Below are 19,674 nucleotides of genomic sequence, written 5' to 3' on the forward strand. Positions count from 1 at the left end.
ATTCCTGGGGGCGGGGCTTGAGGCAAGCCACGCCCCCAGGAATCGGGCCCCGCTCTTGCTAAAGCCGGCCCTGCTGGGACTGTATGGTCACCTGTGCTGATGAGCTCTGCATGGTCATCTGTGCTGATCAGCTTGCCACGCTGGCCAAACAGGAAATGAAATTCAAAAGTTCCTGGGGCTTTTCCTGTCTACCTGACCAGTGCATCTGAGTTGAGAGTGCTGTCCAGAGTGGTCACAATGGAGCACTCTGGGATAACTCCCGGAGGCCAATACCGTCGAATTGCATCCACACTACCCCAAATTCGACCCAGCAAGGTCAATTTTAGTGCTAAACCCCTTGCCAGGGAGAAGTACAGAAATCAATTTTAAGAGCCCTTTAAGTCGACAAAACAGGCTTGGTCGTGTGGATGGGTGCAGGGTTAAATCGACCTAAAGCTGCTAAATTTGACCTAAACTCGTAGTGTAGACCAAGGCCAAGTCTTTTCACACAATCAGTTTCAATAAGCCTGATGCTACATTGCTTTGCATCTTAACTGGATATTTATACTTTTGAAAAGTGGGCTCAATTCTGCTCTTACTCACAGTGGAGAATCAGGAGTAGCTCTAAAGTCAATGGAATTCCACTGATGTAAAACCACTGTACGCAAAAGGAGAATAAAGCCCACTTCGCACAAGAACAATTAAGCCACTAGGCGAGAGTGGTAAGCATAGGTGAAAGAGGGCTCCAGGACCCAAGTGGGCCCTGTATACTACCTTTATGTCCCCACCCATTCCCCAGTCATAGGACCAGAGAGAAGCCAGTTCAGCCCCCAGCACAATTTAGAGCAGCCTCCATTGTATTGGGTGGTAACAGCCTCTATGGGGCCATTCTGCCAGCTGGAGATCACAACTCCAGCCCTGCCTCCTTCCCCCAACACTGCCCCTACACCAGGGCCAGGAGGGACTGTGGCACTCTGGGCTTGCCCCTTTCCCCCAACGCTCCCTCTATGCTGGCTCTACACTACTTGGGGATACCCTAAGCCAGAGAATCCACATCCAGCCAGTGAAGGTGGCTCTATAGCATCCATACAGCTGGACTCCATAAAGGGTTTAGTGGGTGAAAAACAATAAGCTTCAAACTGATCTTACAATTAAAAAAAAGCTCTTATTGTATCACACCTACTCCCCCTACTGTGTCTCTGACCCACAAAACACCTCCTACAAACTGTAACCTTTTGCTTCACTCTAAGCAAAAGTTGTGAATATGTAAATGTCAACAAAATCTCCTTACGAATTTTAACCCTTAGAACACTGGTGTTGTTCAGCCTGCAGGATAAGTGAATGCTTAGGAGGAAGCACTGAAGTCTCCAAATATTCAAAACATAGAGGATGATGATTTGAGTATTGATTTTTTTTATTACAAGCATACAGACAATGTATGATCCTGTTGCTTTGCTTACAGAAAACAATGGGTAATAAATTGGTTTACAAAAACAGAAAGAAAAGAAAAACACCAGTTCAGATAGTGACCCCCTTATTCACCTTTTGCGAGCAGGTACTGATTTCAGTAGGATCATTCATGTGAGTAACTGCTCCCCGGTGCAGGTTCAGAATCTGACCCTGCAATGCTTAGATATGAGAAGATTAGAACAACTGTTTGTTTGTTTGTTTGTTTTCCAGAGATAGCCTGAGTTACCCAATATCCATTGAGCAGTGTCCATTTGTGTTGGGCCTGACCAGTAAGAATTCAAAGCTGATCCTGAATGAGTGTGTGCAGCTAACACAAGGCATGAAGACTAAAGCGATTCATCTTTTCCTCTTCAGTGATTTGCTTATTATCGCCCAGTTAAAGTAAGAATATAAAATCAAACTTCTCTCCTCTCTTCTACAGCGTCTAGCTGAGATTAGAAACCACTGGACAAATCCTAACACCCTTATTTCAGCTTTTATTCAGTTAAGCACCCGCTGAAGTCACTGGGAGTTTTTCCTGAATAAGAACTGAGGGCTTGATTCTACCACACTTACAAAGAGTGGTACTTTGCTCCACTGACATCCAGGACCAGGTGACCTACGCGACCGCCTGGGATGCTGGGCTTGGGGGGGGGGGGCGCGCCGGGCTCTGGGTGCTGTTTTTGTTGTACAGATCCTAGTGTGCACAGTTGGGGGAGGGATAGCTCAGTGGTTTGAGCATTGGCCTACTAAACCCAGGGTTGTGAGTTCAATCCTTGAGGGGGGCCACTTAGGGATCTGGGGCAAAAATGGCTACTTGGTCCTGCTAGTGAAGGCAGGGGGCTGGACTCAATGACCTTTCAAGGTCCCTTCCAGTTCTAGGAGATAGGTATATCTCCATTTTAAAAAAAATTAATGGTCTTATATGACAGGGATAAATCACGCATGTAAATTGTGCCTCAAAGTCATGGAATAGGCTACAAATACACTAAAAAACAAGGTACTCCAACGTTTAACAAATAGAGGGGGGCTCTGAAGATGCTACTTGCCTGGGATGCCATTTGGCCTAGGGCTGGCCCTGGTGTCATCACTGGCACTACTCACGGAGTGAGGTACCACTCCCTGAGAGTAACGTTGATAGAATCAGGCCCTGATAAAGGACTTCATTATATGTTCCTATATTACCTTGGTATCAGTCCAGAGTATCCCCATTGAATTACTTTAGTGGAGTTATTGGATTGACACCAGGGCAACTGAGAGCAGAATTAAGCCCAATAGCTGCAACCCAATGCAATGTGGCTGTTCTTGAGGATGACAGCACTTATTGTGACAGAGATTTTGGGTGCTGTGTTTGTGCAGAGTTGAGAATTTGAGAATAATCATTTGGAAATACAGCAAGAGTACACAATACTTACATTATACTTACTGCATAGCACATGCCCCTCGATGGAGAGGCTATTCCATTTTAGTTGCATTAATTTTACATGTAAAAAATCAGGAACAGCCTGAAAACCAACATGAAAATGGTGTAATGAAAAATGAAACACGATTAGGTTCCCCACGATAAGGCAAAGGGAAGGACTTGCAGTCAAAATCATGGTATCTGTTTCTTATTGAACAGTATGAGCCATACAAATAATATAAATACTGTCAAACCTTGTTCAGCTACACCTCTATTATCCAAAAATAACCCTCATCCAAAATGCGGACTTGTCCCAGTGTGTATTGAGTACGTTGAACCTTCCCTACTTCTCGGAAACTTTTTATCCAGATTACCTTTTATTTCCATGTCCTGCAACTTAATCTATATGGCCTGTATGTATAAATGAAATACATTAAGGCCTCAGGTGTGCCTGGACTTGCATGAGTGCACAAGAGACAAGGACTATGAGAGACCAATGCTGCTGTGAACCATAGCTTCTCCAACAGAGGCGAGACGAAGTGCAATGGTGCAGCCACTCTCACCAACCAAAAGAGTTGGCACAATGCAGGAGCATGTTAAGTTCCTGTTGCAAAGAGGCACCATCACACCACACCTACTATGGTCTGCTCCATAAAGGAACAATTTAGCCTCTAAAATAATGCATTGTATCAATTCAATTAGATACAGTGAACATTGGCCACTTCAGTGTTATTTTAAATGTATCCTGTCTACTTATAATGTATCTGTACACATGAAAAGGACTGGAAGGCAGTGAATAAAGAGGATTTAGAAGTCATAGCAGACAAGCAATTGAACATGAGCTCCCGGGGCAATGCTGTGACACAAAGGGCTAATGCAATCCTTGGATGTAGAAACAGCGGAGTAGTGAATAGGTGAAGAGAGGTGATTTTACCTCTGTATCCAGCACTGATGGGACTGGGACTGGAATACTGCATACCGTTCTGGTGTCCACATTTTAAAAAGGATGTTGTGAAATTGGAGAGGGTGAAGAAAAAAACCACAAAATCGAGGGCAGGAGAAAATGTCTTATGGAGAGAGACTAAAGAAGCTCAATCTGTTTAGCTTATGAAAAGAAGATCACAAGACGACTTGATTACACCGTATGTGTACCTTCATGGGGAGAAAATACCAGGTACTAAAGGGCTCTGTTATCTAGTGGAGAATGGTGTAACAAGAGCCAATGGCTAGACGTTAAAGTCAGACAAATTTGAATTAGAAATATGACACAAATTTTCAACAGTAAGAGTGATTAACCATTAGAACAAATTACCAAGGGAAGTGGTAAATTCTCCATCTCTTGAGGTCTTCAAATCAAGACTGACTGAATGCCTCTCTGGAAGACATGCTTTAGCCAAACACAAGTTATGATTTAGTCATACACAAGTTATTGGGCTCAATATAGGGGTGACTGGGTGAAATTCTATGGCCTGTGTTATACAGGAGGTCAGACTAGATGATTTAATGGTCCCTTCTGGCTTTAAACTCTATGATTCTAGGTGTGCTACATTTATTAAATCAAAAAACATAAAGAAAATATATACTTTTTATTTTTAATGTTTGGCATCCAGTGATCCCACTGTCCGCACTGAGACAAAACTCCCATGGACTTCACTGAAATGTTGCTTCAAGATCAGACCCAAGATTTACACCTTTGTTATTTTTCTAACCTAGGACCTGATCCTGCTCCCACTGAAACCCCTCTCTCACTTCTCCACAGTGAGAATAGGGTTGGCAGGGTCAGCCTTATGGGTGGGCGACTTGGGCAACCACTCAGGGTGCCATGGTCGGGGGTGCTGTGGTCAAGAGACAAGGAGCAGGGCAGACCCGGGGTGTGAGGTCACAAAAGGGATCTCAGGGCAATGGGGGGAGGCAGCGGGGCCTGGGGAGGCAGCAGGGGTCAGCAGATTGGGTGGGGAGCCCAAGGAGGCAGTGAGGCCTGGGGGTGATTGGGGAGGCAGAGAGCCTGGGGATGCAGCAGGGGATGAGGGGATGGTGGGGAGCCCGGGGAGGCAGTGGGAGCTAGTGGCGATGAGGGGATGGATGCAGAGGCAGCCAGGGCCAGGGGTGCCAAAATACAAGTTTGCCCAGGGCACCATTTTCCCTAAGCCAGCCCTGAGGGTTGGGTACATAGATTGCAAGGTAGCAAAGTGAACAGCATTCTAAGGGTATGTCTACAGCGATCAATCCAGCGGGGGTCGATTTATCGCGTCTAGTCTAGACGCGATAAATCGATCCCCGAGTGCTCTCCCGTCGACTCCTGTACTCCAGCGCCGTCAGAGGCGCAGGCGGAGTCGACGGGGGAGCAGCAGCAGTCGACTCACCTTGGTGAAGACACTATGGTAAGTCGATCTAAGTACGTCGACTTAGGCTACATTATTCACGATCCTCCCCCCAGTGTAAACCAGGCCTGGGAGTGACAAAACACCTCCAGAGCTAAGTTAAGAACCAAATCCTGCTCCTCTATCTCATGCCAGTAATACTATTTAATGACAGTAAATGAAACTGCTCCTGAGCAATGCAAGCTAGATTTGGCCTTGAAAGGACCCTTCGCTAAACCCTACCAGAACCCAAGTGACAAGGAACTGTCTCTCTTTTCAGCTAACAAAATAAACATTCCTCTTTTGCAATGTTAAGTTTACACTAATTGTGTTTGGTGACTATAAAGTTAAATTAATTTCTTCAGTTCTTCTATTTCTGTGATTCCAAATATATTTCTAAAAATGAACTAAAAATTCCCCTTTCTTTATTTTTTTTTAAAAACATGAATCCCCCCAATTAGTTGTAAACAGATGCTGGGAAAACCCTACAGTGAAGCAATTGTAGTATTTCTGGTGGTTGTTTCAGTGGGGATTTCTCAAAGTTCAGCACATGAGTGAGTGAGGCCAAACTGAAAGTGAAACTCTATGCTATTTGGAGCTCTATGGCATGAACCGGCAGCTGTGAATGCGAGCCTCTTTTTCTGCGGAAATAAACATTGACTGTTTTACTCACTTGAAAGAGGCTCTCAAAAAAATTCAAAAATTCACAATTTTTTTACTGAAACTTTTTAAAAATGAAAAATGGATTTAAAAAAATGGTTTGCCTAAAAAAATCAGTTTTCAGTGCTGAAAACTGAAAATTTTCAACAAAAATTTTAAAAAAACTTGTTTTCATTTAAATTTTTCACAGGGGGGAGTGGGAATCATTTCCCAACCTACTTTAGTCTTGAGTTTGTTGTGTGAGGTGCTGCATTAAACTGATTTTTCCTAAGCATCCTCATAACTTTGATCCTATTAAAAAAAACCATTTAATTAGCATTGGTCTGCCTCATACTACATGGGACTACTGTAGCTTTTTTTTTTAATTGAAGAAAGTACTATAATCCTGAAGGGATGACCACTCTGTTTAGGCTACAAAAATATTTCCCCTGAAAGTGATAGAAAAATATCAGAATAGGAAAGGGGTTCACCAGATCAACTTGAAATGTATATCCCTTCCCACACCCTGTATCTGTCTTGTCTATTAGATGGTAAGCTCTTTGGGGTAGGGACCATCTACTACTCTGTCTGTTCAGTGCCAAGCATGCTGGGACCCTATTCTTTGTTGTACCTTAGGCACTACTGTAATAAACATGATGAATTATAATAATGATAATAATCTCAAAACCAGGTTAACAAAAACTTGTCATGGCAAGTTTTCAGGTGGATATAAGCAAAGCAACGCAAAGAACTCAGGAAATCTTTGCATTAAACTGGAATGCTAATAACCTGATATTTTAATATCAAACACTGACTTTCACATTAGCAGTGTGCTATGTTTTCAAAGCATTATACAGAAGACAATTTTTTTTTATTTCACAAGAATGACTCAAAAATATGTGCACTTACCTTGAAGAAAAATTATTTAAATTCACATATGGATCAGCTCTTGAATATCACTGCTCTAGTCAGAATCTTTTATCATCATCCAGATACAGATCTCCATCTGGAGGTCTAAGTTTGACCAGCATGAGACAGTCTTTAATTAGGCTTCTTTCTACTGAGCCAGAACCCTTCATGCTTTCACAGAAGGAGATGTGAGAAATCTACCAATGCTGACTTATTTTAAAGAGGACTTTGAAATTCAATCAACTCAAGTTGATACTTCAGGGGGAGGGAGTGTCCCCTGGATGGCTGTGACCTAGCTCTAATGGATTAGAGACCTGTAGGAAAAGTTAGAACCACTTTTAAAGCACATTTTATCTACATGAGAGATTATAATAGCTCTTGGAGACACTGCTATGCAATTGCATTTTTGGGGTTCCCTTCTTCCCTTCACAAGTGTATGGAATGCTAATATTAAGAGGAGTGCTGCACATTGAGGGAAAATGTCCTTAGAGCCTTTTTAAACTACTTATTTTGTGACTATCATGTACAGTATACAGTGCTTTATAGAAAGTGTATTAACAGGAGAATGTCATTTTACTAAAACAGGTGTCTGAGGGACTAATTGTGATGTTGTAGACTATAAATAAATAGGGTTATTTAGGGACTTTTAGCTAAGTATGTGCCCAATACACTGAAAAAGCTCATCTATAACACTAGAAGGAAACATTTTTTTCTGAAAGCTAGCAGGCATTAGCATGTGTTTTGAAGCTTGGCAGTCCCTGATCCCTTTGAGTGTTTTTAAATGTGTGAATCTAAATTTGGTGTAGCGCACATACATATGAGGAACCAAATCCTGCCAGCCCCCAGGCCAAATAATTGTACCAGGCACTGGGGAACTCATTGGCGGTGAGACGAATCTTCCCTGTCCCATCAGCATAGCAAGAATGGAGTGGCTCTGCAGCCACTGTCCCAGTCTAGGTGCTGGAATATGCCCCATGGCCCTATGTACTCCCACCTCTAAGAGTGGGGGAGAATGAAAGGGATCAGCTGGTGACAGATCTTCTGGTCCGGCCCCACTATCCTGCCTCAGACAGACACAGCAACAGTAAGTAGAGTCCCTCTGGATTTGGCTCTGCGCCCTGAACTCTGCACTTCTCCAAATTCTACCCCTGTACAGAGGAACTGGTTTCAAACACATGAAGGTGGAGGCAGATTCCCAGTGAAGTCAATGGCATTGGGGCAACACTCACATTGACTTCAGTGGGACCAGGCCTTGCATGCAAGGAGGCTAAAATATCTTTGTACATTTCTGATGTAAAAACATGGCGACCACACATAAGACCACAGCTTGTACTTAACTGACTTGTTCTTTTTCAAGATATACAAGGGCTGCAGCCCACATCAGGTGCTATTTGCCTGCAAATTTTCATCAGTTTAAAATAAGCAATTAAACGTAGGGTGAGGTTCATTAATACTCAGTGGGGATAAACTGGGTTTTTGGTTATCCATTTCTTTCAGTTGGATCACATAATCTGCTGGGCAAACCAATAGCTCTATAAAAAGGGTAATAGGGACTGTAATGTCTACAAAGGGCAGACAGGACCTCCTCTGAATGGTCCCATCACAGTAGACTGTATAGGGAGTCCAGTTATCTAGCTCAGAAAATGAAGACCCGAGTCAACTCAAGTTTTGAACTTGTGCTTCCGGGAAGTCTAGGGAGTAAATTCTCTTTTCAGTGCAGCTCCTGTGAAGTCAGAAGGGTTTCACCAGGGCAACCAAGAAGAGAATTTGAGCCTCAGAACCTGATTCTGATCTTATATCACTGTAATTCTACTAACTGCAGTGGAGCTACTCCTGATATTCGTCAGTGAGATCAGAATCAGAGCCCTAACTGTTTCATGACTGACTTATGGGAATGCCAGGGAGTGACTGGAATCAGTGACTTTATTTTATTGTCTCGCCTTCAACCTAAAATAAAACACAAAACCTATTATTCTTCACTCTTTTGCTGTAACAAATATCATCTCCTGAGATGAAACTGTCATACCAAGTTTGAGCCCAGAAGAAAACATTTTGATGGCTAAGTTCCAAACTTGGGAAAACCAAGTTTCACAAGCGAATCTCTGCCTTACCCTGAACTGCAGCAGACCCTAATTCACCTCCCAATTGCACCAGGCCAGACGATCTCAAGCTTCTTCAATGGACAAGAAGCCCCACAGTGCGGTTTGACTTTTCACGCCTCTCCAACACTCAAAAAAGTATATTGTTCTCCATCAACCCAACACTTCTCAGATTACTCATGTGAAGCTTTATTTATCAATCTCAAGGGCTTGGGAAAGAACAGATCCTACACCTTCTGATTCAGCTCTGGTTGCAATATTAACATTAGTAATAGGCAAAGTGCAGCTTGTGTTTCCCATCAATACCATTCATTTCTGCTGTTAGCAACTCACTTGTCAGGGCATTGATTGAAAAAGAAAAGAAATTTCTCTCTGATTTCCTTTCAACAGAGCCTGTGCAGATATCGTTTTTTCAGTTCTGTTGTCTTGGGGCAGTTAAACAAGTTTCAGTTATAGTATTAGATACATTTCCCATCAGAAATGCTACAAACAATGCCTTGAAGTGAAATTTTTAAAAGTGATCTGCCAGGGGGGAAAAACCTGTGTTTGTGCATTTGTTGCTGTTTGTTTCTGCTTCTTTATGATGCAGGGTTTTTTTCACTGCTTGCTTCTGACTTAAGAAATATCAGAAATTTGAAGTCTTGTCTTCTTTGTTTTTCTAGAGTTCTACCAGAAGGATTGAGAAAAGTGGACAGGAACTGTTAGCCCTTATCTGAAGAAGCAGAAATGCTGAGTGTTTAACAGAATGTTTTTCTTCTGCCTGCTTGCTAGGCATTTGAGTTAAATAGTTGTTAACAAAAGCAGAATTTTAAAGAATCTGAATAAAAAAGCCTTTTTTCCTCTCGGTTGCTCAGATTTCAATTCCTTGATAGCAGTGATGTCATCATCCTACTAGTTCTCCAGTTGTCCATAGAGTCTTCTGAGGGAAAAGAGTCAACAAGGCCTGGATTTCTAACATAAACATTTTGAAAAACTTGTCAGGACTTCTTTATATACCAGAGAGAAGCAAAACAACAAATCACATTTGTTTTCCTATGTTAGTAACCTTAAGACCACAGAGATTCTTTGTTACATACTGCGATGCCAGTGGGGGGAGGGGGATGGGAATACAGTTATAACTGAGAGCAGAATTTGATCAACTATGTTTTACCTGCTCCAAGAATTAGGGACAATATCAGACAACACTGGTGTCAGGGGTAACATTTTTCTGCGAAACTGAACTACAATGTATAGAATCAAGTGTTCTGATAAGCACCAGCTATTGCAGTGAAGGTATAAAGAGGGTCTCTTCCTCTCTGCACTGGTCCCCTGCTCAAAGGTGGCATCATCACAGGCTGTCTGGAAGAGCTGATGTGAAGAAAGTACAGGCGAGTCTCATCTTACACGCATTTAACATCCGCGAATTCAGCTTTGCATGGTCGGCAAAAACAAAAACCCCAAAAAAGAGAAAAATAACAATTTAAATACTGTACCTGTAGTGCGGGCAATTCCGCCCGCCATTACACTCAATGTAATTTTGACTATACGCGATTTTCGCTTTACGCGCTGACAGCGGAACGTAACCCCAGCGTAAGATGAGACTCGCCTGTAAATAAGGAAGTGTTATTTACTCCTTTTCATAGCACAAGAACAAGGGGTCACCCAATGAAATTAATAGGCAGCAGGTTTAAAACAAACAAAAGGAAGTATTTTTTCACACAACGCACAGTCAGTCTGTGGAACTCCTTGCCAGAGGATGCTGTGAATGCCAAGACTCTAACAGGGTTCACAAAGAACTAGATAAGTTCATGGAGGCTAGGTCCATCAATGGCTATCAGCCAGGATGAATAGGGATGGTGCCCCTAGCCTCTGTTTGCCAGAAGCTGGGAATGGGCAATGGGATGGATCACTCGATGATTGCCTGTTCTGTTCATTCCCTCTGGGGCACCTGGCGCTGGTCACTGTTGGAAGACAGGATACTGAGCTAGATGGACCTTTGGTCTGACCCAATATGGCCGTTCTTATGTAAAGAGCTGCACACAATATCCTCTTTCCACAAAGGCAAATGATGTTTTGGTAAAAGAGAAACTGTCTGAGGAATGGCTTCTTACTAGGGCTAGGCAAACCACTTCTGATGTAATAAGAACTAAAACAGACCTGCACCCAAACTGAAATGGAAGCTTTATTCAGCTTAAATAAAATTAGTTAGCTTGGGTAGAAAATTCCTATATGGCCACAATATTCTATACTTCAACTTCCTCTGAAGCATCTAGTGTTGGCCACCATTGGAGACAAAATGCTGTCCTAGATAGATCACAGATCTGACCTGCAATGGCAATTCCTGTGTTCCTCTCTTGTGTGTTTATTTTTCTTCTAGGAGCTGACCTAAGATGAGAAGTTCAGATCTGTAACCAAACCTTCCATAAATCTGGGAGTGTTCAGATACAACGGTTAGGTTCAGGCTCACCGCTAAGGCTCTTCCCCCTACCCACGCCTCCATACTCTTTGGTTTCAGTCAAAACTGGAACGAGAAGTTCCATAATATTGCAAGAAAGATGGTTTTTGTGGTATTGCAGAACTGGACAGAATCAGGAAGTAGCATAGGGCTCATGAGAGAACCTGAGCTTATAAGATTGTCAGCCTGATTCCAGATCACGTGCAGTGCTGAGTGTTTCCGCAAACTGAACTTTTGGAGCTTTGCCCATCGGGAGGTATTATCCGCTTCTAAACAAAGTACAAAGCGATTGTGTGACCTCTGCAGGGGGCTATATCCATGTGCCCTTGGGACCCTTTGCTGCCTACATAAGTTATGGAAGCCCTCAGGCTGTTTTAATATGCATGGGGACTAGCCCTGCAGAAAACTGTGGCAGAATCAGGGCAATGCAATGGTGAGACTGTCCCTTTGACCTGGGCTCGGTGCAGCACCCCGTATGTAGACAAGCTGCAAATAGAGCCTGACAGGATACAAATCTGTGCAGTGTCTTTATTTTTCTTCCTGTCAGAAACGATAAACATAAAATTGCTTAGAAATATGGATGCTGTTTATATATAGCAGGATTATGCATTTTAATGGGCTAGATCCTGTTGACTTTAGACAATAGACTTTCATTGAGGACCAGAGCATACAAATGCAGATGTATTCCTGTCTATAGCTGAAAGGAATACACTTTTTAACTTCTCGTGTTCAGGGTTTTCATTTGACTCCAATTGCCTGGCTGGAATGAAAGCTGCCCATAACAGTTTTCTTTGCAAATTATGCTGGCCCAACAATATGCAGAACTCTACTCGATCGCCACCAATTTTAAAAGATCTAGAAAAAGTCACACAAATGCACCTGATTTTAGTCTGTTGAAGTGGCTGCATGCATCCATTGTCATGTGACAGCTAGGCATGAACTGTTAGCTACAATGGGCCAGATTCTCTGCTGTATCCAGCTCCCGCTGGGTGCGGCAGAGACGGGGCCTGTTAGGGAGCAACTTGCAGTTCCCTGATTTTCTGCCCAACCCTGGCCCTGGAATTAGGTTAGAGCAACCTCTAGCGTAGGGGCTGTGTCACATGCACCAGCTGGCAGTGCTCAACAAGGAGCCATCCATCATCTGAGGATAGCTGGAGTGCAGTTCCTCTGGCCATGCCTCCTCTTCATCCTCATTATGTCCATCCCTGTCCCCTAATATGCCCCCTAACATGGGGAGGGTGGCACTGAAGCTGGCTATGCTTACTGTGCATCGCCCTGGGGGCTCTCCCATGCCAGGGGAATCCCCAGCTATGGGGGTCAGGAGAATCTGGGCCTGAGCAGCCTAAGGGGAGTAAAGCAGGGCAAAGAATCTGCCCTAGTGCCTGGATATTACAAGTGCAAAGAATGTGCTGTGTTTTGAAAGTGGAGCCCACAGTGTTTTAAGGTAAGTGTAAGAAAGGCAGAAGGATCCTTTCTGCTGTGCATGTCCACCTATTTAACACAGCAGGTCTGAAGTCTCTCTTTCTGTGCAGGTTTCCTAAGGCCTGCACAAGTCTTGAATTCATTTCTGAAATGTTTATGCTGTAATCACCCGCCCATGTAAGAAATGGAAACGGATCGCTTACATTCAGCTAGATTGGTGTTAGTAGCTGATGGTTTCTCAGTGACTTGTCAAATGACTTTGTCTCAAGGATAGTTGGATAGTATTTGTCAAAGCAAGAATCTGACAAATATCATCTTTTGGGGTTTTAGTTCACAAATCATTTGCAACCCATTCCTGGCTCCTGCAAATGTATTCACTGTTTAAAAATATTCGCCAAATAGTTGGATGAACAATTTTCAGACAGTGTGATGAGGTTCACTGCAACTATTTACTCTTCATGGTTCCCAATTCATGGTGTATGATTGGCCATGTGATACTGTCTCTGTTTCATGTTTGAACGACTAACCCTTTAACAGGAGAATGACAAATAGCAAATCATCCATGTCAGTTGTGAAGTTGCAAAACTTTCAGGATTCACAAATATTTTCATGACTACTGGCAGTCGCCCAAATATTCACAAATAATGAATAATCTGAGCCCACCAAAACCAATGATTCAAAGTGAAGTTGTTTATCTAGGAAAGTATTTTGTGAGATTGCTTTTTCATTCTTCTCCCTGCAGTGCCTAGTAGACAGCTGTGAACATCACAGAAAACATCCCCGCAGTTGACACTCATTAGAACTCACATGGTAGGTTCAGCAGATAGACCAGACTGATTTGGCCTGAGGCTCAAACTAGAGATGAGCGCTCCAAGGCAGGGTTAGGCACATTGATGGGGCAGCGTGGGGAAGCTTGCACTGCTGCTGCCCAGGCTGTACCCGTAAATAGAGAATTTCAGTCACTGGGATTTATAATCCAGCACATTTCAGGAACAACAAATTTCTTTTTTTTTTTAAATGGCACCAAAGAAACAGGCAAAGCCACTTTCCTGGTGGATGAGATGAAGAGGACACCGCAGAAAAGCTGTGGAAGGGTTTAGTTTTAGAAAATGTGCACAATTTCAGAACAAGCCACCAAGTAATGAAGCAAGCTGCCAGCCTGCTCAGACTAATCATGTGATTCCATCAATCACATGAGCCCACTTTACAGAGTAAACCCTACTGCTGTTCCTTTCACTCAGGCTAATCAGCATGTTAATTCCTACCGGGCTCTGTTTCCTCCCACATTTAGTAGCATTCTGGATTTTTTTCAAACAGCGTTAACAACAATCCTCAGTAGAGAAGTAAGAAGAAAAGGAAGGTTGATAAAGACATCTCAGCCCTATGAGATTATTATAGTGGCTGGAGTTTTATTTTTTCATTTGCAGATTTAGCACTGACATAAATATAAAATTGCAGCATCTTGTCAGGTTGCAGCTATTGGTCCCTCCCTGCCACCTGCCTAATTAATCTGGCATGAGAAAATAGACGCGTGTTCTGGGCCAAGTAACACAATTTAACAGCCTCCCACATACAAATAAAAGAGCATCACATTTCAGAGCCCACGTCCTTTCTCCTTGAGGAGGAGGGTGTGAAAAAATGGGCCTGATTCTCCTCTGACTCACACCCTTTTAAACTGGGGTAACTCCATTGACTTCAAGAGGCTTTCTCCTGACATACAGTGCTGTAAGTGCAATCAGAATCCTGTTCCAAAGGTCTTGATTCTCCTTTGCCTTGTGTTATCATTTAGGCCATCATTCTGATCTGGTAGCATTTTACACCCATTTTCCACAGGTGTAAACACAAAGGGCAAAGGGGCAGAGAATCAGTGGATCCAGTCCTGCCAAGTGGTGAGTGCTTCTGCAAGCATAAAAGACAGCATGCTGAGCTGGTGGAACCAGCCCCTGGGGAATAACCCTGATAAAAGAGGGTTTCCCAGGGGGTGTAGAGCTCACCTAAGGGACACCTATGCTATCCTCCTTCATAACCACAACACAGCTTGCACCAGGGGTTAGGCAGGCCCCTAGCCTGACTGAGAGTAAGGGTAGCACAGAAGTGGTTTAAACCCACCATTGCCCCCTCCCTCTGTCTCTACCAAGCAGAACTTAGCTGGAACAGAGACACTGACCCAGCAACCAAAGTCTCTGCATTTGCAGTTCTACAAGCCCAGACGTTAGCAAAGGAGATTTACTGTGGGCACTGCTGCATGACCTATTTGAGTTGAGGTTTGGAATTTCCACACAGTTGTTACATTTTATGACTCTGTGATGCTTCCTGGGGTGCCCAGGGTTGTGAGGCACCTCACTACCACCTGCCTTTAGCATGAAGGAGTCATGTCTGTGCCTGCTGTGGGTCGCTCCCCAGCTCCACGGGCAGCACAAACACTCCCCTCTAGGCCTTGCAGGTCCCGCTGTTACTCTACAGGTCAGCTGTAGGCACACTCCAATCCTTTAGCCTTCTGAGCATCTCCCTGGAATGTCCAGCCCCACAGCCACTGGACACCCACAGTATCCACAGATCCGCTGCTTCCAAAAGAGCAGTACACCTCAGTTTGCCAGTTTCACCTCAGAGCACTGCTCTGCTTAACTCAGAGCACTTCCATTCATTTATAGTGAAATCAAGTATAAGTTTATTTAATGTAGCACAGAGATTCAAGTGATAGCAAGCAAAAGTGTTGGCAATAGTTACTTATCAAATAAAATCATATCATGCATTCTAGAGTCTAGACTTAATTAACAAGATACGCTCCTGTTTAACCAAGTACTGCTCACCCAAAATCCCTGCAGCAATTTACAGCCAGGCTGGCTGTGACACTCCTTCCATAGATACTACTATGCTGCCAGCTTGCCTCCTTAGTGAAGGATCCAGTGTGTGCTTTTGTACTTCTAGGTATACCAGAACATTCCTTTGTCTTTATTCATAAACAGGGCACCTCCATGCTGTTTGTTTGTTCCTGCAGATTTACTGTCTTGTAGATTTTGCAGTCTCTCAGTACACATCTGGCTATATATGCAAACAGCCATACATTGTGAGGCACAAGATACACAATACACACATGGCCAAACAGAGAGGGAAGTGTCAGTCAACCTCTGCCTGAAAAGAACATTTCCGAGGTCTGTCCCCTCCTGGTGACCTGCCCTTAACTCCAGGAATTTAAGAATATAATTTTCAGTATAGACACATAACTCCTTAAATATTATCCATACATACATGTCATGATGATTCTGACGACCAGTAGGTTAGTGGCTCTTGGTAGAGTACTACCTTAGGTGAGCTATTATGTAGTTTGTAGAGTCTATTATGTATTATGTTGAGTCCACCCGTAGGTGAACTATTATTACAGGAGGTCCCTGTAAAACCCTATGCACACACAAATCCCGTGCCCTCTGCCAGTTGACACCAAGGCACCCCTGAAGGTCAGATAAGAGAATCCCAAATTTTTGTCATTAAGCTTGTTCTAAGAGAGGGATGAAGCTAATACATAAACATTTTGCCCAGTGGAATCTGGGGCATGGCAAATGAAGCACATCTGAACACACACAAGAGCAGAGAGATGTGCCTGTCTCTTTAAATATAATCTAATATAATTATAATTATAATATGAAAATGATCAAATGATTCACCCAGCACTGAATAAGGATAACACTGTTTCTTCAGTATTGCCAAGGAAAGAGGCAAGTTTCTTCAGGAAGAAAGTACAGGACACATTCATGTTCTCAAGGCTTACTTCTTCATTTGGAAAATATGCTGCTCCCAATTCTCATCTCAGATATATGGGCACATATCACTGGGTATGTTGTAAATTTAGGCTCTGCAATGTTGTCTTTAAGCAGGAACACGTGATGCCTACAAAAAACTTGACAATGGCTAGTCTGCTGGTGCGCTGAGATCACAGCCTAACATGCAGATCAATAATGTCTCATTGTTTCCTTGCTCCCTAATCCGTCTGTCTCTATCTGTTGTCTCTTGTCTTATACTTACAGTGTAAGCTCTTTGGGGCAGGGACAGTGTTTTTGTTGTGTGCTTCTACAGTGCCTAATGAAATGAGGTGCTTGTCCATGAGTGGGGTTCCTAGATGCTATGGCAATACAATAAATAAATAAATAAATAATAATGAATAATGTAAAATGAATCTATATCATGCTTGTAGAACTCAAAATGTTCTCAAGTGCTCAACCAATGCTTAACGTTAACTGTTGGATCCCACAGAGAAAAGTGTGGGAGAAGATAGTGGGTCAGATACCTAGCTAGTGTAAATCTGTAACTCCACTGAAGTTAATGAAGTTATGCCAAATTACACCATCTGAGAATCTGACTGAGAGTTATCAAAGCTTTGAAAGTGGAGCTAAATCATGGTGAAATGTTTTTAGCACAAATGACCCCAGTTGTTTTCCAGAGGAGTGAAATCTAGAACTGAATCCCTGTTCTTCTCTTCAGAGACGGCACAACCTTCAGATGAAAGCACAGGCTGGATCTCTGCCAGTTGTGGGTAGTACACAGTGAGGAGGAGGAGGAGGAAGCTTGTGCATTCAGTGTCAACTCTAAGAGTTCTGTCATCCTCATCTGGCCCACCGGAGTCTGCATTGTATCTTTCCGGTGAGTCCTGGGGACATTCCCAGTTGCAACGTTGGCTGTTCGTGGGACAATCTTCAGTCTCCTCTGTTATCACTCAGGCTTGTTTCAGTATATTGGAAGTGAACGTGCAGACACCTCTAGGTTTTTGCAAAGTAACCATCATTTTAAAATAAGAACATGACAATGCAGAATCAGACTGAAGAGGTCAGGTTTCAACCTGGGAAGTGAGGGTGGGGTTCACAAGTTGTGTGTATCTTCTGTCTACTGTTTAGCAGTTAAAAGCAATCACTTTTGTTCACTACAGGCACAGAGGCCCTGCCTTTCTTTGTCAGATAAAACCATCTTAGCACCAATAAGCATCATCCTTACTATCAGCTCAATAACCTTTCCTTTTTCCATTTAACAGTGAAAAATTAATTTTGGGAAGAACTAGGCTGTTGACACAAGATCTGGAGAATAGAGTCACTGATCTATCATTAGTTCACGACAATAACTGTCAGTACACATGCACCATAAAGGATGAATAGAGCCAAAACCCAAATAAGCCAATGAAAGGACTCCTGCTGGCTTTAATGGGCTTTGGCTCAGACCCTAAATCTTTCTGTGCCTCTCATTTCCCCATCTGTAAAATGGGGATAATACTACTTCCTTTCTCCCACTTTTTGTCCCTCTTGTCTATTTAAACAGTAAACTCTTTGGGGCAGGGCTGTCTCTTACAATATGTTTGCACAGCACCAAGCACAGTGGGGCCTCAATCTCAATTGGGAACTTAAGGTGCAACTGTCACTGTTTCTGGCATCTGACTCCAACACTGATTCACTGTTTGACCATGGAGAAGTCACTTGATTTCTTTGTACCTCTGCTACCCCAGCAATAAAACAGGGATATTGATACCTATACACCTTTGTAAAATACTTTGAGATCTATAGATGAAAAGGTGCTATATGAGTGCAAGGTATTATCAAAGAATATGCTGCTTTGACATACAGCTGTGAATATTCTAGAGAGGGGCAGACCAGATGATGAATTGTGATTAAGCCTTTCACCACCGCAGTTGAGGCCAGATTGCAAATCTGTTTTCATTAACAAATAAAATAAGTATTGCACTGCAGGATGGGATCAAGTGCTGCATTAAGTAAAAAAACTGTAAAGAAACTTGCACAGCATGTGCAGGGACCAACGTGACACTAGTCTGACGTGGAAAAGCACAGGTTACTTTCTGAAAATCATTATCTACATTAGACATACTTGACTTACAGTTCCCACCTCTGCAATCACTAGTGCAGCCCCAACATGGGCAGCAGTAGTGTTGATAGGATGCTGGCAGCCAGCAGTGTTTTCCCCCTCAGTGACAGCAACAGTGAGCATTTTCGGGAAAAGAGACTAGTCTAGATTTCCCCTGTAAGAACTTCACCCTCTTACACCGGACTGGATTTGGCCCAATATTGCAATGCAGGTACATGCAATTCTATTCTATATAGGTTCTTATACTGCACTCATCACCATAGTATCTGAGTGCCTTCTGGGAGTGCATTAAACAACATGACTACATATCTCTCTTGTATTGTTTGTTCTCTCATCCTCTCCCTAGACAGTGTGTCTGGCCCAGAAGAGACCTGTATTCCATCCTTGGAATTTAAGGACAGATGAGATTCAGGTTTGCCATCCTCTTTGACTAACATCCAAATCCAAACTTTTCTGGATGCATTGACCTCTTCTTGAAACAGAAATTTCTGGTCGTTTTAGACATATTCAGTCAGACATCAGTAGTGTGACATCTTCCGAGAACCCCTCAGTCAACTGCCCACCTACTAGCAAACATGATGAGATTAGGATGGGGATGCTTTTGAGAAATACAAAAGTCACAGTCTCAAGGCTGAGCATTCTGGCTCAGTTGTTCCTCTTTGTTCCCATTGTGTCACCTTCCTTTCTTTGGGTAACATTCAAGTAAAACGAAACTTAGTTTCAATGGGGTAATTTTTTTGACTTGCAACATCAGTCCCCATGATCTGAGTCAATAAATATTTTGTAGATCCAGCCAGTGAAAAATATATTTTCAGGAAGCTGGCTACATAACAGATTCCAGGAAAACATAAGGGAAAGAACCTGACTTTGAGGATCCAGATTCTGTGAAAGCAGCTCAAGATTGACATGGCCAAAGCTCACAAGGGAGTGCACCAAAGGAATTAGACAGTATGATCCTGTCTCATCTGGAATTTAGGATTATTGAAACTAAGAAGTCCAAACTACTCACCCAGAATGGAATACTAGGTATTTTGTAGAATTGCAATGGCAGCAAGTTGTGTAGTATCTGCATAAAGAATCATAGAAATGTAGGACTGGAAGGGACCTTGAGAGGTCATCTAG

General features: G+C 42.9%; 1 protein-coding gene across 1 annotated transcript in view; it reads left to right on the forward strand.

The window, feature by feature from the left end:
- The window catches only part of TAGAP (T cell activation RhoGTPase activating protein), an 80,765-nt gene that overhangs the window by 27,026 nt on the left and 34,065 nt on the right, over positions 1 to 19,674 (forward strand). The window contains 2 exon segments of the mRNA XM_024203566.2: positions 1,660 to 1,830; positions 17,170 to 17,328. Coding sequence (XP_024059334.2) covers positions 1,660 to 1,830; positions 17,170 to 17,328 — 330 coding nt within the window.

This window comes from Terrapene carolina, unplaced genomic scaffold, assembly GCF_002925995.2.
Source record: "Terrapene carolina triunguis isolate 2854851 unplaced genomic scaffold, T_m_triunguis-2.0 Scaffold85, whole genome shotgun sequence".
Taxonomy (NCBI): Eukaryota; Metazoa; Chordata; order Testudines; family Emydidae; genus Terrapene; species Terrapene triunguis.